The sequence below is a fragment of the Diabrotica virgifera genome, chromosome 6, assembly GCF_917563875.1.
Source record: "Diabrotica virgifera virgifera chromosome 6, PGI_DIABVI_V3a".
NCBI lineage: Eukaryota > Metazoa > Arthropoda > Insecta > Coleoptera > Chrysomelidae > Diabrotica > Diabrotica virgifera.
This window is the reverse complement of record NC_065448.1, coordinates 83,184,785-83,210,901: the sequence shown is the minus strand read 5'-3', so window position 1 is coordinate 83,210,901 and position 26,117 is coordinate 83,184,785. Positions and strand designations below refer to the sequence as shown.

At 34.1% G+C, this 26,117-nt stretch overlaps 1 protein-coding gene across 1 annotated transcript in view; it reads right to left on the bottom strand.

Moving 5' to 3' along the window:
- Nucleotides 1-26,117, bottom strand: part of LOC126886511 (zinc finger protein 501-like) — a 61,971-nt gene that overhangs the window by 27,391 nt on the left and 8,463 nt on the right. Inside the window, exons 2-3 of the mRNA XM_050653482.1 lie at nt 19,415-19,537; nt 2,043-2,159 (exon numbers count right to left, since the gene is read on the bottom strand). Coding sequence (XP_050509439.1) covers nt 2,043-2,159; nt 19,415-19,537 — 240 coding nt within the window. The remainder of the gene's footprint in view (nt 1-2,042; nt 2,160-19,414; nt 19,538-26,117) is intronic.

The following is a 26,117-nucleotide window of genomic DNA, read 5'->3' as shown; positions in this document are numbered from 1 at the left end:
TTGTGCAAAAAAATAGAATCGAAATTATTTCGCTAATGGGGGCGACGATACAGCCTGAACTATAGCGCTAATTGTTAATAATTAAAAATAACAGCTTTGTAATAAAATAATGACAAAAATTGCTTACCACAATTTTAGTTTAAAATATGTTTGTTTTGACGTTTGGATTTCCACTTCAGAAAAAAAGAAATTTTTAACATCATACATCGCAAAACGAACAAAAATATTAGAACTCTAATCAAGTCTGTACTTACTTAAGCGTCAGAAACGTGACAAAAAGTTATGAAGAACGGTTAGGCTGTATTGAATGTTAAATTCTCAAACATAATATTTATAAAGTCATGCAGGAAAACTGATTATAGCGTAGACCCTATAATTTTGAGCTTTACCGCCTTTATAGTGAGTCTAGTAATGGTAGGTCCATCAAAATAAACAGGCTACAGTGGCTAGCCACTTAAGAGAGAATAAACGAGATGAAGTGATGAGAAGAGGCAGGCCCAAAGCATGATTTAAGGATCAGGTAGAAGATAGCTTACGAGTGTTAAATGTACGAAATTGGAAAACCAAGATAAACGATAGGAATGAATGGAAGCTGATTCTAGAATAGGCCAAGACGCACCATGAGTCATAGTCACCATGAGCCAATGATGATGACGACTGAAAATTAACTGTGGAATAAACAAAAGCTAAAAAATAATAGTCGGAGAGATACAAGCGGATTTTGTGCGTGATAAGTAATATGGAAAAACTATACGGGGATATGTTGAATTACTTGTGTATATGACTTTCACCAACGGCCGGAAACCAGAGTGGGGGCTGAGGGTAGTTATAAGGGGTCAAAGTCGCGGTTTTTATTATTTTTTTTGTGACGCTCATGATCGAGATAGTGCACCAAAATTTCATAACATTTCAGGTCATGACATAACTAAGTAAAATCTCCAGGGGTGGCACGCTGCGTGGCCGACAAAGGGGTGGGGCAGGGATGAATACAAAAAATATAAGGGGTTTTTTGCGACGTTCTAGATTGAGATAGTGCACCAAAATTTGGGAATAAGTAGACCATGACTTAGCTAAGTAAAATCTCCAGAGCCGAAAACCAGAGTTGGGGTAGTTTTAAGGGGTCAAAGTCGCAGTATGTATTATTTTTTTGTGACCTGGCACATTTGCCCCCCACGCAGCGTTCCGCCCCTGGAGATTTTACTTAGTTACGTCATGACCTACTTACTCCCAAATTTTGGTGCACCATCTCCATAATGAGCGCCACAAAAAAAATAATAAAAACCGCGAATTTTACCCCTTATAACTACCCTCGTCCGCCACTCTGGTTTCCGCCTCTGGGGATATTACTTAGTTATATCATGGTCTACTTATTCCCAAATTTTGGTGCACTATCTCAATCACGAACGTCGCAAACAAACCCCTTAAATTTTTTATATTCACCCCTGCCCCACCTTCTTGTCGGCCACGCAGCATTCCACTCGTGGAGATTTTACTTAGTTACGTCATGACCTACTTATTCCCAAATTTTGGTGCACGATCTCAATCATGAGCGTCACAAAAAAAATAATAAAAAACGGGACTTTGACCCCTTATAACTACCTTCCTCCCGCACTTTGGTTTCCGGCTCTGGGGATTTTACTTACTTATGTCATGGTCTACTTATACCCAAATTTTGGTGCACTATCTCAATCACGAACGTCGCAAAAAGCCCCTTATATTTTTTATATTCACCCCTTTGTCGGCCAAGCAGCGTTGCGTCCTTAGAGATTTTGCTTAGGTACGTCATGACCTACTTATTCCCAAATTTTGGTGCACTATCACGATCATGGGCGTCATAAAAAAAATAATAAAAACCGCGACTTTGACCCCTTATAACTACCCTCGGCCTCCACTCTGGTTTCCGGCCGTTGGTGAAAGTCATGTACACAACTAATTTTTAACATATCCACGTATAGTTTTTCCATATTACTTATCACTCACAAAATCCGCTCCCAGCTCTTAGACTATAAGTTCAACCTAAATATTTTTATTATTTATATCACCTGATGTATCTTCATCCTTCAAGTCTTCCAGATCGAGGGAGGTCGATAGTTGACTTTCTATATATCTTGGAGCACCTTTAACAAAACCTTCCTTAATCTCAACTTGTACTGCGCGATCTTAAAAAAATTCAATTACATCAAAGTGTTTAGTTATAGGTATAGTACTTCCACTCTAACTTTTCCCATGCATGAAATTATTCACGAATTACTTTTTATACCTACTAGGTCTATTTTTAATTCACAGAAACTAGTATCGCAAAATTAAGCCGCTTTTCCATAGAACTCACAATAAGTTAAACAATGATAAACAATACATAATGTCTTTGATAGCTTACGAATTTTGATGTTTATAATTTTCAATGACAGTGACAATTTATTGGTGTATTTGCATTTATCCCTTATTTGGTTTTATAAATCAATAAAGTTTAATTTATTTATAAATAAAGTTTATTTAGTTTTATATTTATAAAAAATAAATATAATATTTCAGTTAAATAAAGGAAGAGTTGCAAGTTGCAATACTGACTTTTGGGTCCCCAGACAAAGACGAGTATTAGTAATATCGTACTGTTGATAACTCAATTTGTGAAAAGTTAATAATTTATTAAAAATATTAATAATTTATTTATGTAATTCACTCGATAGTTTTGTATTTCTCAACCTTAGGTAATAGTAAATCTTCTTAACCATATTAACTTTTTTGTTGTGACTGCATTTTAATTTATTTGTTACCCTTCTATATTTAGCTTTATAGGTCTTATCTTTATGTTTAATGTTAAGCCTATCACTCTCGTCAATAGCGAAAAAAGATTAAACACTTTATGTTCACGGGATCATAGCCATTTTCTAATTACCGATTATTATCACATCAATCTTCACATATAGGGCTTTTCATCGATTGTCATTTGTTTCGAGCTTCTGTCATATGTTGTATAATCTGTGTATAATATTAATATACAAGGATTATACGACATATGACAGAAGCTCGAAACAAATGACTGTGAATGAAAAGCCCTATTAATATATGGTTCTTTTCATGAGGATTTTTCAGTGCGTCACAAATGATAGAAAAAAAGGTAAGTCCGTGATAATATACATTTATAACATTAAGGGCCGGTTGTTCGAACGCTAATCAACAATGATCATTATCAAATATTTAATTACTGTCGCCAAAACTGTCAATGTCAACTTTGGGTTGCTGAAAACGTAATTAATTACAATTATGAGATTTATTATTAATTATGTTAATAATTATTGTTATATTAATTGATTATAGTCTCAGAATTGTAACTAATTATGTTTTACCAACCCAAACAAACTTGACATTGACAGTAATTAATTATTTGATAACGATCATTGTTGATTAGCGTTCGAACAACCGGCCCTTAGGGCCGGTTGTTCGAACGCTAATCAAAAATGATTATTATCAAATATTTAATTACTGTCACAACTGTCAATGTCAACTTTTATTGGGTCGCTGAAACCATAATTGATTATAATTATGAGATTAGTTAATCAATTAACATAACAATTATTAACATAATTGATTAAGTAATTTTATAATTGTAATCAATAATTATGATTTCAGCAACCCAATCAAAGGTGACATTGACAGTTGGTGACAGTAATTAAATATTTGATAATGATCATTGTTGATTAGCGTTCGAACAACCGGCCCTAATTCTATGATATTTTAGTTAAATCTGACAGTTGTCAAATTTTATTTGCAATTGGGCATAAAAACAAATCAATTTTCTTTATTGCATTTATAAAATGGTATTTTCTTTGATTTGTATAGTCTTATAAATTGTACAGATTATATTCGTAGATATATTATATAATTAGTAAATAATTTTTTTCTATTATAGCGCCATCTATCGACAACTAGAATAATCACCGAACTAGAATAATTACCAAAGTAATCACCGACGTGCCTTTTTTTCTGTCATATACAATTTAATGCGTTAGAAAGAAATCGAAAAACTGTGACGCACTGAAAAATGCTCATGAGAAAAAGCACAACCACATTTAATAAATACAAATATATTACACATCAATCTCCTCAATAGTGCAAAAAGATTAAACATTTTAATAAAATAACTTATTAAAATACGTCCACGGGATAATAGCCATTTCCTAATTATTACCACTGACAGTACCTATCAATGATCTACACATGAACGTAGGTTTCATTTTATTTTTGAAGTTATACTTCTTTAGGCGCGATTGAGAGTGAATTTTTATTATTCCGCACACATGCGCACTCATACAGTATGGAGTTCGTTACTAAATCCAAAGAATATACATATTATACTCTCTCTTAACGTCTACATACAGTCGGAAAAATGAAAGAATACCCATGAACGAACATATAAAACACGCTGTATTTTCCTGTCACCGTGTCACACAAAAAATTGGCCAGCGCAAGTACATGTAATATTTAATATAAAACAAAACATAATATGTTCTTTCATTTTTCCGACTGTACATTCTTTGCTAAATCTTTTAAGTTATGTGTGTGTCAGTCCAAAAAAGGCATGGAAAGAATATATTAGCGTTTTTAGTAAATATATTTATTATAATTTTTGTGTCACTTCGTCAATTTGTTACCGTGATTTGTCATTATGTCCGAGAAACCGTATAAACAGTGTGGTCGTTGAGTCGTGGGTCATTGATTCGACTCTACAGATCGAGAGGTCCCGGGTTCAAATGCGGACAATTGCTGTCTTTTTTTTTATTTTTGGATTTTTGGAAAGTGGTAAGTATTAAAATTAGTTTAATAATAAATAAAATAAAAATAAACTGTTTAAAGTATTTTATTTCGTTGAAATCATATAATAGAAGTATAACTTCTTACATGCGTACAAAGTACACACACACATTCTTTTTTTTATTTAACCCTTAACTACAGACATTCCATTATTACCACTTAACAACAGACCCCGGTATTTTTACCGGCCATTATAAAATAGATGCAAAATATAAAGATAATAATAAAAACCAAAAAAATTATGCAATATGTTTATACTATTTTTTTCTGGGGTCTCTAGATATGGGAAAAGAGTGATTTTAATAATATAATGCAGGATTTTAAAAGAATAATCTATTAAACGATAATTTTGGTAACATTTTTGGTCTATTGAAACAAACGGCCATATAAATGCTATGAACAAAAATTTAGATTTTTTTTTAACAAATAGGTAAACGTAACATACAATCACAAAGCACGGTTCCCGGGAAGGGGGGTTATCGTGGGAGGTCTTGTCACTGGGAATTTTCCGGCGTCAACTTATTTCATAATGATTCTTTAGTCAAAATTCACTGAGAGCGAAATCGCAGCACGTTCTTTTTTTAACTAAGCGCGAAATGCATTTTTTCTGCACAAAGTATTTTACATCGTTTGAAATTCATATTGTATTTCCAATATTTTTTTCTTTCAAAAACTATCAGAAGTAGTTTTGGGGGCATTAATACATTAGCCCGAATTTTTTCAGATTTTTCTGACTACTCTAAGACTACCTTTTGAGGCTTTGAAAATGATTTTTTCACTTTTTTAACAGTTTTAAACGCTTTTGAGATAGTGCTCTTTTTCCGCGTGTGAGTATATAAATATACTTTATTTAATTTAATATTATTAGTATATATATAAACACAAAATACAAGCTTAAATTAGGCGCCAATTTAAAAAATAAACTAATATACACTAACGGACAAAAATTTTGCATATTTTGAAATTAACGTGTGAAATAAAAAAATTTGTGCTGCCCCCAGTGTCATAGAAATAGGATTTCTTTTCAGAAACCGATGTTTTAATGTTTCATATAAATGGTATAATCGGATTTAAATTTAATGTGGGCTATATGGTGGCCAGTATAATTTTTAAATTGAATCTTATCAAGGTAAGTATTCACTATTCTACCGACATTAAGACCTGCGTCATGGTACACGAATTTGTTATCCAATATGGCTGGTAAATGGCAAAACATGATCTTTTAAAATGTTTTTAATGTACATATCAGCTGTCATTCACCCAATCACCTCCACAAGTTCAGTATCTCCTTATCAAGAAATACCACTCCATAGCACTATGCCGCCACCACCAAAATTAACCCTCTGTGAGATTACATCTGGCATACCGTTCACCATATGGAAGCAAGATTTACAAGACTTCGTCTACAGAAGAGTTGGCGAACAGTATGTCAGTTGTAACCTCATACAGAACGTTAGTTTTGGTGGTGGCGGCATAGAGCTACGGAGCGGTATTGCTTTGAAAGGACATACCGAACACGTGAAGGTGATTAGGTGAATGCCAACTGATATGTACATTGAAAACATTTTAGAAAATCATGTTTTGCCATTTGAAAGCCATATTGGATATGACATATTGGTGCTAATGCACTTCTTCTTGTCGTTAGCATAGTGAATACTTATCTTGATGAGATTCAATTTAAAAATTATATTGGCCAGTATATAGCCCAGATCAGATTTAAATCCGATTATAGTATTTAAGTGATACTTAAAAAAATTTCATTCGGAAAATAAATCATATTCTTATGATACAGGGGGGTTAAGGATAGCAGCACAAAAAATTTCATTCCACATGCATATGAATGTGGAATGCATGTGGAATGTATTATATTTGTGTGGAATACGTGTTTTTTGCACTATAGATGTTACAGGTAGAAATTCGATAATATACATAATTATAATATTATATAATTTATTTATTATATAAACAAATATGCAGATACATGTTGACCGCTAAATATTAACAATTATTAGAGATATTAGATGTATAATAAATTGGCAAAGTGTTACAACATTTTTTGTACTGAAAAAGAAAACAATTTTTTTTTTAAATAATAATATTATTATAACATTATAATGCCATTTTAAATATGCGTTCCATTATACCTTTGTACGGCACTAGTTTTTTGTCGAATTCGGCATGGTTATTGAATTTCTACCTGTAACACCTGTAATGTAAAAATACATACCTCTCTTATATTATGTAGGTAATTTTTTAAATTGGCGCCTAATTTAAGCTTGTATTTTGTCTTTACATATACTAATAATATCATTAAATTGAAAAAAGTATATTTATATACTCACACCCGGAAAAAGAGCACTATCTCAAAAGCGTTTAAAACTGTTAAAAAAGTGAAAAAATCATTTTCAAAACCTCAAAAGGTACTCTTAGAGTAGTCAGAAAAATCTGAAAAAATTCAGGCTAATGTATTAATGTCACCAAAATTACTTCTGATAGTTTTTGAAAGAAACAAAAATTGGTAATACAACATGAATTTCAAACGATGTAAAATGCTTACGGAAGAGTAGAGCTTTGTGCAGAAAAAATGCATTTCGCGCTTAGTTAAAAAAAGAACGTGCTGCGATTTCGCTCCCATTGAATTTTGACTAAAGAATCATTATGAAATAAGTTGACGCCGGAAAATTCCCAGTGACAAGACCTCCCACGATAACCCCCCTTCCCGGGAACCGTGAAAGGAAACATAAAATAGCATTTACGAAAATTTATACATCCATGAAAAAAAATCTGCAAGAAGTAAAATTGTCACAAAATTAAATGGCAATTCCATTTTTGCAAAGTTTTCTCAAAACTTTTTTCTTCAAATTTAACCTACAAAAAAATATTATAAACATTTCACATTTACCTACAAATATTAGTGCAGTCATTGAAGGTGGATGAGCTATTACCTCCGATTTCGTTGAACGTCCATCGATTTGCTGGAAAATTGGTGAGTGGTTAGAGGATGTCTTATGGAACAAAGGTGACATGTTGCCAACTTGCGCTGTTACCCTGGGGGTGGATGCCACCCCTTCTCGGGGGTGAAAATTATTTTACTAAAAATAACCCATAATTCGATAGAGGGACAAATTCTAAGCAACATAATGTCATATAAAGTTATTAAAATAAATTAAAACTTTTTGATCAAAGATTTTAGTTTTTCGTGAGAAAAATGCATGGTTTTAACCGATTTTTCATAAATAACGCAAAAACTGTAAGTTTTTACAAAAAAGTTATTATTAAGAAAATTGAAGATAATAAAAAATTAAATAAACTCATTACTCGATGAACCTTTTAGTATTAACTAAAAGTGAGTTATAGGTAATTGAATGTATATTTTTTTCGGCGAGCACCCAAATCTAAGTATTCAAGCTTAAATAACGGGAAAATGATGCATTTTATAACGTAGGTAAGCTTATTAAACATTTGTCAAAGTACTTAGAAATATCTATCAAATGAGGCCCGGAACAAGTTGATAGCTTTAAAATTTATGCTTCAAAATTCATCTCTTAAAAATTTTTCCAAAATATGTTATTGTTTTCTTTTTAAATAAATCCGTTAATATTCACGAAATCAGGTTCACCTGAAAACCATTTAAAAGTTATATCCAAGGGGTATTAATCCACGTTGAACTTCATATTTTAAACCTCTTACTTTTTTAAAAATAAAGGTCAAAAAATGGTCCCGATTACATGGTTCTTACACCAAAATTTAAACTTTAAACATTTCCATCTCAGTTATTTTTTACCCTACGGAAATAGCAAAAAAGGTAAAATATTTGATACAGAAAAAACTAAAATTTGGTTATATTTATATCATTTTTTATTTATATTGAGTATTATTGGAGTTATTATCAAAATAAAATTAAAATTACGATAATTTTAAAAATTCTGATTTTTTTAAATTACATCTTTTTTTCAAAAATATGCATTCTAAACCGGTCAAAATTGTTGAAATCCTTACTTATGCTAATGTTAAGAAAATGTAAAGATTACTATAAATTTTAATTTTTGTGGAAATGGCGTATGTTTCACTTTTCACTTTTTCCAAAAAAAATCGAAAGGTTTCTCTTATTTTCATCATAACTTGCTTAATTTTGATGCTATTAACTTCTCCTGGAGCTCATTTGATAGGTATTCCGAAGTACTTTGATAATAGTTTAGCAGGTACTATATTTTATAAAGTCGTTTTCCCGTTATTTAAGCTTGGATACTTAGATTTGAGTACTCGTCGAAAAAAATATAGATTCAACTAGCTGACCCGGGGAACTTCGTACCGTCTTAGAAATAAATCAATAATGTGTCAAAGTTAACATTAAAAAAAATACTTAAAAAATAATACATATTACCCAATATAAAAGTATCAATTTAATTCATTCTGATAAGCAATATTTTTTGCCGTGCGTAAATATAAAACGATGGCGGTTTTTCAATGCACGATTAATTTTTCTTGTCCGAAACATGGACACTCAAAGTTTATTCAGAAAACTCCCAAAAAACTTGCAAATAAAAACGTCACTACTACGCTCGATACATACTGTGACGTGATTTTGTCACCCGACTGTTTTCAGCTCCTTGCCTATTTATTATAATTTAACAGAAAGGCCTTGTTTACCGAATTTGAATGCTTTTAAAAGCGGACCTTTTAAACAGGTATATTAACATCGATATTTATTTCTGGAAAATGCTTATTTGATATTTGTGTAAATAACCCTTCGATTGTTATTCTAGAATAAGATGAATTCTTCCGTAATAATCTTTCTTGTTTTGGAACATTGTAATAATGTATAATTAGGGGTTTTTGGAATTAGTAAGTCAGTTGTGAATTTAAATACGTCGGTGTATTTTGATATGTGTCGGGCGCGATATATTTTTGTAATTGTAATTATAGTCCGTCCGCTATAACTTTTCTCATGCGGTACGATTCATTTTCAATCAAATTAAGTCAAAACATAAATTGAAACGAACGTCGATGTGTATATACATTTTGTATCATCATCATCAACTAGCCTATATTTGTCCACTGCTGAACGTAGGCCTCCCGTAAAAATTTCCACCTATTTCTATCTTGAGCTTCTTGCATCCAATTTGTGGTGATGCGCTTGATATCATCCGTCCATCTAGTCGGTGGTCGTCCTCTGCTTCGATATGCCTCCTGCCTTGGTCGCCATTCCAGAATCTTTTTGGTCCATCTGTCATCCGTCAGTCTGGCAACATGTCCTGCCCAAGCCCATTTAGCCATGGCTATTCTTTCAACTGCCTCCGTGACTCCTGTTCTTCTTCTTATTTCTAGGTTTGGTACTTTATCTCTGATGGTAATACCTAACATTGATCTTTCCATAGCGCGTTGTGTAACTCTTATTTTATTTATTGTTCTTTTTGTCAGAGTTAGTGTTTCTGCACCATATGTAAGAACCGGCAAAACACACTGGTCAAAGACCTTTCTTTTTAAACAAACTGGAATATTAGACTTGAAAATGTTATTTAATCTACCGAAGGCAGCCCATGTAAGACCTATCCTTCTTTGTATTTCAGTTGTCTGGTTATCTCGGCCTAAGCGAATCTCATGTCCTAGATATTTGTAAGCTATTACTTGGTCGATGCTATGACTCCCAATCTGAATTTTATCGCTGACTACAAGGTTGGTCATAAATTTTGTCTTTGAGGTGTTAATTTTAAGACCAATTGTTTTTGACACTTTATAGAGCGTGTGCAGCATTTTTGTAGCTTTATCAACTCTATCAGATATTAAAACGATGTCATCGGCAAATCTTAGGTGGTTCAGATCCTCCCCGTTTATATTGATTCCCATATTATCCTCTCCTTCCATTTGCTTGAACATATATTCAAGAACAGCTGTAAACAATTTCGGGGAGATAGTATCACCCTGTCTAATTCCACGTTCTATTCTAAATTTCTTGGTATCTTCATGAAGTCGAACACAAGCTGTACCAGTTTCGTAGATACTTTTAATCAAGGCGATATATCGGTAGTCAATGCGGCAGTCCGCCAATGCTCGAAGCATTTTATGATGATCTATAGTATCGAACGCCTTTTCATAATCCACGAATATAAGAAAGATAGGCTTGTTATACTCTGTGCACTTTTCTATTAGCGTTTTTATAACTTGTAGATGATCGTTTGTTCCGTATCTGGAGCGGAACCCAGCCTGTTCACAAGGTTGGTAACTATCCAGTTTGTTCACAAGCCGTTTTGTTATTATCTTCATGAATAGTTTGTATGTATGGGAGAGCAAACTAATAGGTCTGTAGTTCTTCAGATCTGAAATGTCACCTTTTTTATGCATTATGGTTATTATTGCATTATGCCACTGAGAGGGGGTTACGCCTCTTGTCAAACAAACATTGAACATCTTTTTCAACACATTTATTAACGTTTCTCCTCCTTCTTTGATGTGTTCAATGACTATCCCATCTTCTCCAGGTGATTTATTGTTTTTCATCTCCGAGAGAGCTGATTTTATTTCCTCTGTTGTGATGTCTGGGATGTCTTCTGAGCCTACATTTTGAACTTTTGGTATTTGACTTTGATCAGGATCTGGAAGTTCTTCTCGCTTATACAATTCTGAGTAAAAATCTTGAGCAATTTTTAAAATATCTTCCTTATTTGTTGTTATTTCTCCTTTTTTATTTACAAGTTTACAAATATTTTTCGATCCTTCAGTCATTTGTCGGCGCAGTACCTTTAAACTCTTATTTTTATCAATGGCGTGAGTTATGTGTTCAGTGTTGTAATTTCTGACATCTTTTCGAATGGATTTTGTGATATCTTTGTTTAACTGTCTAAGTGCTGCAAAATTTTCTGTGTATTTGTTTTTCAATTCTCTTCTTTTGTTTATAAGGTCTTTAGTAGTTTGAGTAAGTTTATCTATCTTGTTTTTTCTTTTTTCCTTATATTTGCTATGAGCGTTTCGAATCGCACTGTTTATTCGCATGTTTGTCACCTCTATATCTAATGCATTTTCATTTAGATGTTCTACTTCTTTCAGTTCTGAAGTTATGAGATTCTGATAAGCTACACTATCTTCTATCGATTCCCATTTATTAGAAGGCCTCTCTGTTATCATTGCTGTCCTCTCTTGTCTAAGGTTGATCAATATTTTTGCTCTAACCAACCGATGGTCACTCCCAACAGTGATTTTATTGATTACTGTAACATCTTGGATAATATTTTTTCTGTTTGTGATGATGAAATCAATTTCGTTTTTTGTTATGCCATCTGGACTAGCCCACGTCCACTTACGTTGTTGGTTCTTTTTGAAAAATGTGTTCATCACGTATAGCCGATGATGCAACAAAAAATTTAGTAGCATACCTCCTCTATCATTTCGCTCACCATATCCAAATGAGCCCATAGCCACTTCTGCGTTATCTTCTTTATATCCAAGTTTAGCGTTAAAATCGCCCATTAAGATTAGGTGGTGGGTTTTATCTTTTTCCATAGCTCTATTTATATCTTCATAAAAGTTTTCTATTTCTTCATCGCTATGACTCGTCGTGGGTGCATATACTTGGATAATTTTAATAGAGCATCTCTTGTTCAATTTTAGTATGAGGTACACAACTCTTGAGCTTACACTATCTATTTTTATAATTTTATCTAGGTGTTTCTTGTGGACGAGAAAACCTACGCCGCCAACTGCCTTATCGTCTTCTCCAATGGAATGTAACAGATGCCCTGATTTTAAAACTAATTGGTTTTCTCCTTTTCTTCGTATTTCGGAAAGTCCCAGTACATCCCATTTTATGCAGTTAAGTTCTTCCTGTAATTCAATGAGCTTATCTTCAGTTGCAAGCGTTCTTACGTTATAAGTGGCAATATGCAATGTTCGTTGTCCATGGTAGCCGTGTCTATCCCGGTGATTCTTTGCACCCTCTGCCCTTGGCCCGATCTGGTGGCTACCGTCACCAGGGACCGTTGGGCCGCCGGGGACTAAGGGCCTTTTTCTAGTTTGTGTCATGTCATTTACGGGGGAAAATTAGCCATTTCACTACCACGCTGGCCAGTGCGGGTTGGTAGCGGGAAATTAGGAGTGTTTGAATGGGGAGAGGCGCAGGTTACGCAGTTTGTGTGTAGGGTGTGCGACAATATGCCATACACACCCCCCACGCAAAGTGGACCCCTTCCACTCCAAACACGGTCAATAGGACTCATCCGTCACTCGGGGTGTGGATGAGATAGGTTTGAGGATAGAGATAATGGGTAAGGTTGAGATGGAATGTTAGGGAGGGACAGCGGTCAGCTGCTACATTTTGTATACTGTATACTATATACTACACACATCGGCGTACGTGTCACTTTCTGTTTTGACTTAATTTGATTGAAAATGAGTCGTACCGCAGGGGAAAAGTTATAGCGGACGGACTATATGTAAGTACATTAGTAGATTTGGTATAATAAATAAATTAGATATCGTAGTTTGTAAAATAAAAGATATAAATTCAGTGTCTTTCATTTGTTTAGAAGTAAGTTATTAAAGATAAATAAAATCAACTATTTAAATTAAACTAAGTGCCTAAAAACATAAATAATAAAATAGTAAAGTCAGTTAGGTGCTAAAAGGGAGAAAATTAAGTATTGTATGTATTTTTAATTATTCTTCTTCTTTTACATTTAACACTAGAAAGTCGGAGGGGCCAATTTGGCCCCTGTTGCGATTTGAAGTTATTGTAGTTTTTTTTATTTGAGGCAATAATAATTTCATATTTTATGACTTTTAATATTTTGATACAAAGACTTATTTAATACAAAAAAATATTGTTTACTAAATTTATTAAATGGTTTTTCTAACAAATCTACCATAGAAGTCTAAAGGGGCCAAATTGGCCCTGTGTACGTTATTATCGTTTTCTGGGAAATTCGACGAGCCTTTCTTTCAAATTTCTGTCGGATGGCTAAAATTATATTTATGTATGTTTATTGTAAATGGTTACCCTTATACTGGTACTGATCATCTACGTAATAAACATAAAATTGTTGGTGAACGCAACTCAACACAAAGATACAATTGTGGGTGTAGAGGACCAAATGACGCGTCTTTATACTACAAAAGTAACTTCAAGACGATGGCCTATGTACGTGTTTTATAATACTCTTGACTTGGAAGCAATAAATGCATGGATTATTTATAAAGAAATAACTGGAAGTAGACTCAGTCTTTGTAAGTTTATTCTTCGGCTGTGTGAAGAATTATGGGCCCCACACCTTGCCTTCCGAAATTTGGAACTACGCCTAGCAACACCAGGTCTACCAACAACTATCACTGTTACTATCCAAAAACGACAAAAATATCAGTTGAAAATATTTTGTAAAGGAAATCATACTTTCAATCATTGCCGCGGCTGTAACAAGGCAATGTGTGGCAAATATCAAAAACTGCAAACTGTATGGTGTTCCGAATGTTTTGATAGGCAGCGAATGTGTTAAACAATGAAAGTAAAAAATAAAATCAGATTCTATCGTCTAGAGTAGATTTAATTTCTTTAAACTAAGTTTTAATTGATTAAAGAGCGTGGGGCCAAAATGATCCCTTCCGGCTTTCTAGGTAGGTAAGCTAAGCCAGGCTAGTGTTAAGATTTAATGTTACATCATAACCGTTGATATGTCTTTGTCTGTCTTGCTATGCCCTTCCATTTAGACCTTCCTTATGTCCTTCTTATCCATTGTCTTACATTCATAGTTTTCAAGTCGTCTTCTACGTCAAATAACCATCTTTTTTTTCGTATGCCTGTCAGCACCCATTGTAATATTTTCGTTTTTGTCTTTGTATCTTCTTGCCTCTAGGTATATCCCAGCTATAGCCATTTTTAACTTTTCACAAATCTTAAAATATCGCATAATTTATTTAATTTTAATTCGTTAATTTCGTCGAACCTCAACAAATCTCCAGTGTCCCCCGCCGCCGCCTTCCGCCGCGACAACGACAAATTTGCTTAAGTCATCATATGATGAAATGCATAGTTTGTGAGTCTATAAGGTACATATGCTTTTTCTCATGAGGATCTTTCAGTGCGTCACAGTTTTTCGATTTCTTTCTAATGCATTAAATTGTATGTGACAGAAAAAAACGCACGTCGGTGATTACATTTAGTCGGTGACATTTATAACATTTATTCTTGTTGTCAATAGATGGCGCTATAATCGAAAATAAAATAATTTGCGAATTATATAATATATCTACGAATATAATCTGAACAATTTATAAGACTATACAAATCAAAGAAAATACCATTTTATAAATGCAATAAACACAATTGATTTGCTTTTATGCCAAATTGCAAATAAAATGTGACAACTGTCAGATTTAACTAAAATGTCATGTCACTAAAATGTATATTATCACGGACTTACCTTTTTTTCTACCATTTGTGACGCACTGAAAAATGCTCATGAAAAGAAGCATACATACATACATACAAACATTCATTTTTATTGATAAAGAAGAGGTAATATTTAGATGGCTATTAAAAAATAACGGTTGGAGATAGAAAAGTGAAAATTTAGGTAATGAATGCATATTTTCGTTCTACATCATATAAAATTAAAAAAGAACAGTTTGTCCAAAAAAATAAAAAATACTTATGGGGGGGCCAGCCCCCTTTTCACTTAGGTTGGTCTTACCAAGTCAGAACCCTTCCCGGGTTCATGCACAACAACTTTCATTGAGGTCATCATATATGATGAAATGCATAGTTTGCGAGACTATAAGGTACATAAATACATACATACAAACATTCATTTTTATTTATATAGAAGAAGTAATATTTAGATGGCTATTAAAAAATAACGGTTGGAGATAGAAAAGTGAAAATTTAGGGTTGAATGTATATTTTGGTTCTACATCATATAAAATTAAAAAAGAACAGTTTTTCAAAAAAAAAAATAAAAAATAATTATGGGACCGTTCAAGTATTACGTAACGCACATTGAGGGGGGGTGGGGTCAAAAATCTTTAAAAATTGCGTTACGCAATAGTTAAACTCGCATAAGAGTGCGTTACGTAGGGGGGGGGTTAAAAATCTTCAAAAATCGCGTTACATAATACTTGAACGCTTCCTATAGGGGGGGGGCAAGCCCCCTTTCACTTAGGTTGGTCGTACCAAGTCAGAAACCTTCCCGGGTTCATCCACAACAACTTTCATTAAGGTATGATGAAATGCATAGTTTGCGAGTCTATAAGGTACATACATACATACATACATACATACAAAAATTCATTTTTATTTATATTATTACCGATAACTCACTTTGAATTAACACTAGTTTAATTCTTTAAGTGAGGAGTGTATTTACTTTTTTATTATCTTCAATTTTAGTAATTATAAATTTTTTGTAAAAGCTTATAGTTTTTGAGTTATACGTGAAAAACAGCTTTAAACATGCATTTTTTACGAAAAAATAAAATCTTTGATCTTTAACAACTCAAAAAGTATTGATTTATATTAATAACTTTATATAACAAATTTTGCTTAGAATTTGCCCCTATCGATTTGTGGTATTATTTTTAATAAAATAATTTTCACCCCCGAGAAGGGGTGGCATCCACCCCTAGGGTAAAAGTACAAGTTGACATCCTGTCACCTTTATTCCTTGAGGTATCCTCTAACTCTCTAACTACTCATAGTCTGGGCAGATAATTATCGGAGAATAGGCCATTTTTGGGAAAAGTTATTTACCAGCAATGTTATTGCTGGAATCGAATCTTATGATTGTATATAGGCATGCAAAGTCCGCAGATAGTGTGCTACTTTTTTTATAAACAAAATGGTACCCGAAAATCGTGTTTTTTTTTCTTCAATTTTTGCTCTATAACTCTAAAGATTTTAACTTTATACCAAAAATACCCAAATAAAAATTCACTGTAATTAAATTCTGCATAGAGACGTGTTTTTCCCGATTTACTTCGACGAAAATTTTCCCCGGAAAATGCGGTTTTTTCCAACAAAATCTTTCATTTTCAACTAAAATTTTAGATAAGTAACTGTTTATCAATAATTAAATAACTTGGTAATATAAAAGCTCTTTTCGTATAGATTATAATTCCAGAAGCCAATGGAAATTGAATGAACAGTTTAGCAACAATTGAATTGTTAATTAAAAATTTACGGTCGCTATAATAACCACAATAATTATGATACATAAGAATAACTATGATTTTTGTATAAAAAGACACTGTATCTATCTAATGTACTTTACAGAATTGAAATTGGCCACTTATGCGGCCTCAGGAATATTTTAAATTTATAAACTATGTAGCAGTTTTTATAATTTTTCTTTTACGCAATGTCAGGTTGTTAAGAAGAAACAGTAGCGATCAACAGGTAGCCAAAACGCGTTCCAAGATTGCGGCTGTAATTTTGAATATTTTTTCGAGATATTTGGCACACGTATTCGTAATATAATAAAGAATGGCGGTACAGAGCCCAATTTGAAAAATATATTAATATGTGGAAATTACTCTGTAATTAAATACAATATTAAAAAAACGAGCCTGTACCGCCATTAAGAAGAACAAAAAAATACACTTTCTTCAAATAAACTTTTTTATCCGATGCCTAGATTTTGTGTCATTTTGGAACTACTAATGAAATACAAAATTTTAGTAGTTCCAAAATGACACAAAATCTAGGCATCGGATAAAAAAGTTTATTTGAAGAAAGTTTATTTTTTTGTTCTTCTTAATGGCGGTACAGGCTCGTTTTTTTAATATTGTATTTAATTACAGAGTAATTTCCACATATTAATATATTTTTCAAATTGGGCTCTGTACCGCCATTCTTTATTATATTACGAATAAGTGTGCCAAATATCTCGAAAAAATATTCAAAATTACAGCCGCAATCTTGGAACGCGTTTTCGCTACCTGTTGATCGCTACTGTTTCCTCTTAAAAGGTACACTTGTAGTAAGTTTATCTAAAAAAAGTCTACAACTGGAAAAAATATGTAGCTTTCTTTTCTTATAAATAAATTAATCTATTATAACAAAACAAAAGCAACTTTGACATTTAATAATGCGTTAGTTAGACGGCTCTTCTCGAGTTAATTGGGAACAAAAAAGAATGAAGAAAATTGCTCCATGGGAAGCCGAGAAAATGCATTTTTTTAACGTATACCGATTTTGAAATTTGAGATTACATTTTCTCCAACCTAATTTTTGATTGGAATTTTGCTATTTTTGGCAATTTTCACTCGTAATATCGATAGTTTTTATTATAATAATATATGTTGTGAGTATTTTAAGGATATCAAAATTGGTGTGGAAAAAGAGGACAAAAATAAAAAGGTGATGGTTCGAAAATTATTATCCTATTGTTTATATCTGCCGTAAATGCCGGTCAACTTTGACCGGTTGTATCTCAGGAACCACTTATTACAATTAAACGTTTTTTCTTTTAAAAGAAGCGCCCTGTCGCTTTTTTTTCCAATACCGTTTTCATGATTTAATTTAATTTAAAATTTCTCGAGATATTATATTTGTTTATTAGCCAAAAAATTGTTTATAATTTTAAAATATTCCTGAGGCCGCTTAAATAGTCTTTTCAATTCTGTAAAGTACGTGAGATAGGTAGTGTCTTTTTATACAAAAATCATAGTTATTCTTATGTATCGGAATTATTGTGGTTATTATAGCGACCGTAAATTTTTAATTAACAATTCAATTGTTGCTAAACTGTTCATTCAATTTCCATCGGCTTCTGGAATTATAATCTATGCGAAAAGAGCTTTTATATTACCAAGTTATTTAATTATTGATAAACAATTACTTATCTAAAATTTTAGTTGAAAATTAAAGATTTTGTTAGAAAAACCCGCATTTTTCGGGGAAAATTTTTGTCGAAGTAAATCGGGAAAAACACGTCTCTATGCAGAATTTAATTACGGTGAATTTTTATTTGGGTGTTTTTGGTGTAAAGTAAAAATCTTTGGAGTTATAGAGCAAAAATTTAAAAAAAAAACGATTTTCGGGCACCATTTTGTTTATAAAAAAAAAGTAGCACACTATCTGCGGAATTTGCATACCTATATTATTAATATATACAATCATAAGACAATAAAATTGCTGGTAAATAACTTTTCCTTGTATTTTGCTAATTAGCCCAGAATATCACCAATTTTCATGAAAATCGATGGAGATTCAACGAAATCGGAGGTGAAAACCTTCAGTGACACTATATATGTAGTACCCATAGAAAAATACTTACTTAAAACAGACCTCCAGTAGTTTTTACCGGTTAAGATTTTTGGTGTGTGCTACAAAAGAAAATATTGACAATACACACCAAAGAATATAGACGTAAGAGTATATATTCGTTGTATACACTACCCGCTTTGACTAACGCTGTTATACAAACTGTCTGAGAGGTACAGAGACACATGAACTTGTAAGTGGTAAGGTTATCACACAATCCGCATTTTGGGAATGCCCAACCCAAGGTAAGAAATACCGGATCTCTGTAGTTAAGGGTTAACTTGTTTGAAAATGAATCATGACGCATGGAAAAAGTTAGAGTGGAAGAACTACATCAACAATTATTTTTTATCATACCTGAGTTATACTCATCTGGTCCATTTTTAAAGTCTTTCAGATCGAGGGAGGTAGATACCAGACCCTCTATATATCTTGGAACAGGAACAAACTCTTCCTTAATTTCAGCTTTTACTGCCCTAGCTAATAAGAATAAGAATTACATTTCATTGCTTAGTATTAATTACAGTAAAACCTCGATAGAAACGACTTCTATTTAACGGACTATGGATATATAACAGACAAAAAATCAGATCAAATGTAAAAGAAATTTGAAAGGAAAAAAATATGAAAAATCAAATTCTAGAAGGAAAAACAACAAGGACATGATCTCGGCACTGCCTTGTGCTAACGCCGATTGATCGCATGGATTGACTACTATAATTGTTAGTAAATCTCGTAGACCTAGTCTTGTCAAAGATATAATCATCAAAAGGCACCATCTGCCCGTTTCATATTATAGCTGTAATAGGGCATGGTTCACCAGAGATATTTTCAAAAATTGATTTTTAAAGGATTTATACCTGCAGTAAGAAAATTTCAAGGGAAGAAATTGGTAATACCTACCACCTAAAGAAGTGAAATGTTTATTGATTTTAGACAAAGCTCCAGCTAATCACCCTGAAAGTATTCTAAATTCAGGAGATGGCAACTTTAATTGTATGTTTTGCCAAAAGATACATCGCTTATTCAAACCATGAATCAGTGAATAATTTTGTCGACCAAATGAGTATATTGCAGAAAGATTTTAGATGAAGTAGAAAAGTGAAAAATAGCGAACACAACTTTATTCCTTTTTTAACTTACAGATTTGTACACTGTATCTAAATACAGTACCTACCTACATAATTAAAAAAAAAATTGATTGATTTTAAACCTATTTTTATACAACGGACTTTCGGCTTTAACGGACATCCGGTAAACCCCCCGGACACACCTCAATTAGTAATTAGTCCGTTATATCGAGGTTTTACTATATTATTACTTGTCTTGGTGCTAGACGATTAAACTGTCACACTAATTTAAGACATATTACAATAGAGAATATATTACTACTAACCTTTTATTTATTTTATATTATTGCGAAAATTTGACAAGGTTTTGCGAAAATTTGACAAGGTAATACATTTTCCATCTTATTTTTTAATGTTTTTGTTGCAACAATACATGTACCTACAAACTGATGCAAGAATCTTGAAAATCGGAGTACAAATAATAAAGTTATAGATTGTCAAACTTAATCAAAAATTTTGGGTGGCGGAATTTTGTGCCGGTGAGTGTATATAAAGTTTACTATTCAATAAACTTAAAAACAACCAGCTAATTTTCACAATCATAAACTTGTCAGGATGACACGTTCCACAATTAAAATTACGTTCCACAATTAAAACTTTCCCTGTCCCAGTGTTCCCATAACATCAAAGTTTGTCTGAATAGACGCCGTTCAGTTTTTAACAAATTTTCAGCTTGCCATTAATCAACTTTTTTTAGTACGCGGGATCCAGTCCTATGGGTTTATTTATATTAGGTACAATTACTTGCTACAAATAAACTCTATTATTAAATTCTCTACTATTAAATAAACTCTATTATTATCCAGATTTAGCCATACGGCTCACACTCCCTCCAAGGGGAAAATTGACTCATCCCAGACCCAGATACCTACGGTATCAAAAGGATTGAGCTCTGGTGGGACTCTTTCAGTGTTATCGAGTCCTAGGTGACTTGGAATGCAGGTGTATCTCCCAAAAATTTTCGTACACTTCTGGCCGTCGCGAGTAGTACAGCTTTCTGCATGGTCTTATAAAGATGTTCATTCAGAACCAGCTTTTTTATGCTTTTGAGGAGGGTCTTCGGAATGACTTCAGTAGTAGACATAATAATCGGTATCGTCTGGGTACTTTGCATTCTCCATTGCCTTCGTATTTGAATTTCTAGATCTCTGTACTTGGCGATCTTTTCAGTGAATTTACTACGTAGATTATTGTTGTTAGGTATCGCCACATCAATTAGTGTTGTTTGTCTTGTTAATTTATTAACTAGTACGAGATCTGGTCTATTATGTGCCACTGTTTGGTCTGTGAGCACAGTGCGGTCCCAGTATAACTTGTAGGTGCCATCCTTAAGCATACTCTCAGGGACGTATTGATAATACGGGAGATGGTCCGTTTGGAGAAGTCCCAGCTTGATAGCTATCTCTTGATGAAGGATTTTTCCCACTGCGTCATGCCGTTCCTTGTATTCAGTTGCAGCAAATGCCTGGCAGCCCCCTGTAAGATGTTGGATGGTTTCTTGGGCTTGACATCCATATCGGCATCTGTCGTTTTGAACCTGAGGGTCTTTGACGATATATTTGAGGTAATTTCTGGTTGGTATAACCTGATCCTGAATGGCCAGTAATGAACCCTCCGTTTCAGGGAACATCTTTCCTGATGTCAACCAGAAGTTCGACGCTATATAATTTTGGCTGACCTCATTGGGATGTCGCCCGTGCAGAGGTTTACCCATCCAGGTGCGCACTTTTTCGTCCTTAGTAAGGTGGTTTATGCGCATTTCTGGTTCCCTCAGTTTGATCGGTGTTGTGTTATCTACTGCGAAGATAGCGCGATGTAGACTAGATGTCTCAGCCTGCATCTGAAAATAAGTTCTTAAATTAGCAATTTGTTTATCTAATTGCTCACCTATATCCATAAGTCCTCTTCCTCCTAGATTCCGTGGTAATGTTGTTCTTTCTACTGCACTTTTAGGATGGTGTTTTTGTGCCTTTGTGAGGTGTGTTCGTACTTTTCGCTGAAGAGTTTCTCTATCTGTTTTTGTCCACTTAACAATACCAAATGAGTAGCTAAGCGCGGAACATGCGTAGGTGTTTAGTGCCTTAAACAAATTTCTACTGTTAAGGTGTAAGCGATGCAGCTGTTTTACCCTTCGTATACACTCAGTAGTTATCTCTGTTTTTATTTGTTTATGGTCAATTTTCCGCGCTTGCTTTACTCCTAGATATTTATACATACCGTTTTCACTCATGGCCTCGATGTTCTGGCCATTTTGCATATCGAATCCTCCGGGCTGTACTTTTCGTCTGACTATATTTAAAATACGACACTTGTCTAGTCCGAAGTGCATACTAATATCGTTAGAAAGTTTCTACAGTTTTTAGCATCTCGTCGAGTTGGTTTCGAGTGGAAGCCATTAATTTCAAATCTTCCATGTACAATAAATGATTAAGCTTCGCCACCACATTGTTGTTATTTTTTATGCTAAAACCTGCATCTGTGGAGTTCAATAGCTGAGATAGTGGGTTCATAGCTAGACAGAACCACAGAGGACTCAACGAATCTCCTTGAAACAGGTCCCGGCTGATTGCGATATTTTCAGTTTCGATGTTACTTTCACCAGGTATTTGAAGGTGAATTCTAGTTTTCCACTCTGTCATTATATGTTGTAAAAAGGTCACTATATTATCATCGACTTTATATATTCTCAATATATCTATAAGCCATTCATGCGGCACTGAATCAATAAAAGCAGTAAATAGGTTCCTCTTTTTGGAATATGCTTGATTAGAAATGACTGAGTCGATAATAAGTTGTTCTTTGCAACCCATGGAACCCTTAGCGCATCCTTTCTGTTGAGTCTCTATGATATTGTTCAGAGCACAGTGTTGGTAGATACACCGGGCTACACAGGATGTGACCAATTTATACAAAGTTGGAAGACAAGTAATTGGGCGGTATTTGGCTGGATCTTGGGTGTTATTTTGATCCTTCAGTATTAAATAAGTGGTTCCCTGAGTTAGGAATGATGGTATATCCTGCGGATTAGAAATAACATGATTAATTAGTGTTAATAAGCATTCATGAGCACTCCAAAACTTCTTGAGCCAAAAGTTTTGAACTCCGTCTGGTCCAGGAGATTTCCAGTTATGAAACTCTTTGATGATATTTGAGACTTCTTCAGTGGTGAATGGTTCGTAGAGAGTAGTAGTGTAGTGTTGGCAGTTCTGTGCCGTATCTTCTATCCATCCAGCATTGTTGTTAAGAGCAGCTGGTGTGGAAAGTTGATTTCCCCAAAACTCATGAATTTCTTCTTGGCTTGGGTAAGACTTATCGAGATTTTCTACAGTGGAATTGAGTTTTCGATAGAACGCCTTCTCAGTAGTCTCAAAAAGGGCATTGTCGGATTTTCGGTTGTTACTCACTTTGTACCTTCTTAGTCGTCCTGAATAAACTGAGAGTCTTTGTTTTAATGTATCCAGGCACTGTTGGGCTGTGTTGTTTTCTGGATCGTATCTCGAGTGTCTTGCAGTATTCCGTATTATTTCTTCAGCTCTCCTGATGACTCTTGTACTTCTTACACCTCGTATATATTCTGTGACTTGACCAATATCCCTACGCAGCAATTCAATCTTTCCGAGCAGTCTTTTTTCCCAGGGTGCAATTCTGCTACCAGTCCTTCCGTTATTAGTACCCCGTCGTGTTCTGATTTTAATGCCCATTACATTAGCAATTGCTGTTGCTGCACAGTAGATTAGCATGTGCAGATACTCTAATGTGTGTGCTTCTACGACATAATTAGGTAGGACTTCAGTGTTCACAATTTGTAAAAGCACACCTAGTCTCTTACAAGAGTTTATTCGTGGTAGCCGTGGTCTGCTAAGTGGGTTTGTTCCATTAAACTCTTGTACAGAACATGCTATTTCGCTTACTAGGTTATCATGTAGCTCGTTGTTTTCCTGCTCTGTATTGTCAGGTTGAGTTTCTTGTATGGCAAGCTCAGGAATCTGCTCATGAACTTCATTGGGGACTTGATCTTCAATTACAACATCGTTATGAATCTTCCGTTCGACTTCGCTTCTGATGGTATTGCGCCTAGTCTCTGGGATAAGGTTGTTTCTTATAATTACCCGGTATTGGTCTGATACTCGTTGCTCCGTTACTTGAATATCTGGGTACGTCCTGCAAAATTCGGCATACAGCTAGCTGTTGTCGGTAGCCGATTGTTTCTTGACCGAGGTTTGTCACCTTGTAGTAGAAGCGCAAAATGTTTTCATTAATGGACACAGTCCATTTCATGCGCTGCCTCGGTCGTCCCGCTTGAGAGAGCGCCGGCTGATGATCCAGCGCAGCACCTTCGGCGGGTGGAGCTCTTGTTGTTGTTTGGCTCGCTTGTGGTTGTGGTTGGGCTGTAGCTGATTGTATGACAGGGGCCCGCCTCCTCAACACACTGCCACGTACGTCACGCATGCTGTCACGTCCAGCGCCGGCTTCAGACGTGCCCTGGCGATCCCCAGGCAGCGATCCTAAACATAAATTATTATTCTCCATTCTCATGGGTGTGCATTTTATACCTACTGCCAGGTGTCACTTTTTGTTCCACGGCAAGTATCCCTGCTACTCTCTGGGAATTGGCGCTACGAATACCCAGAAAGCATCCCCCATTAGCAGGGGGTCGCGCCTGATAGAAGAACTGACAAAAAACTCCCACAGGCTATTATTATTATGTCACGGGAAGCGAAAATCAAATCTGAGAGCTGGTCGCCATTTGCAACCCCCTTCTTGGACTCAACGTTATTTGGCATAATATATACTCCTTCCTGTTTATTTTATGTTCAAGTAGGGATTCCAATCCCGCAGCCTGAGTTCAATCTCAGTATTTGACTACGTGTTTTCAGTCCCGCGGGATCTCGGTATTTGCAAATTGAAAGTAGTTATATTTATATACGGCAAATAAAATAATGAATTAATCAACTATAATCATAATATAACTATAATCATAACTCCAATCAATGAGATCAATCAAATTACACCGTTTATTCTTCACAAAAAGAGTAACAAGTACTGAAAAAACAAAAAAATCTATCTTCTTCAAAAAATCAACAATATTTTGACAAATCAACAAAAAAACACATTTTCAACCGAAAAATGATATATGGTGTATTCCACGAATATACAGGGTGTCCCGAAAAGATTGGTCATAAATTATACCACAGATTCTGGGGTCAAAAATAGATTGATTGAATCTCACTTACCTATATACAATAGTACACACAAAAAAAGTTACAGCCCTTTGAAGTTACAAAATGAAAATCGTTTTTTTTTCATATATCGAAAATAGTCCTGTCGCCAGGGGGGGTACAACGGCCTCGTTAATTCAGATGGACTTACTCAAGTTTTTTTTATGTATTTTGACCCGTAGAACACGAATTTTTTGGGTAACAGTTGATCCGGATGTCGATAAGATTGTTATAGACCAAGAACTTGAGGAATCAAATAACAGCGATTTTTGGCAAAACAAAACAATATTTTGTATTTTTTGGGCCATTTTAAGTAAAAAATATTTCTACAAGTTTTTTCGTAGGATGCACAGTTTTCGAGATAAACGCGGTTGAACTTTAAAAAAATCGAAAAATTGCAATTTTTGAACCCGAATAACTTTTGATTAAAAAATAAAATAGCAAGTCTGCTTACCGCATTTGAAAGTTTAAGTCAAATTATATCGGTTTTGATTATTTGCATTGGTAAAAATTTATTTTTTTATTGTTTAACAAAGCTATAAACACGTAGGGTTTCCCGTGCTTTTACATGCGTTTTAACGCATGTAACGTAGAAATAGTCTTGATTGCACTAGTACCTATTCTACCTACTCGTTCGATTTTAAATGAGAAATCATAGAAACATCACTCACGCACTAGTTGTTTGTAGCTTTGTTTAGCAATAACACAATA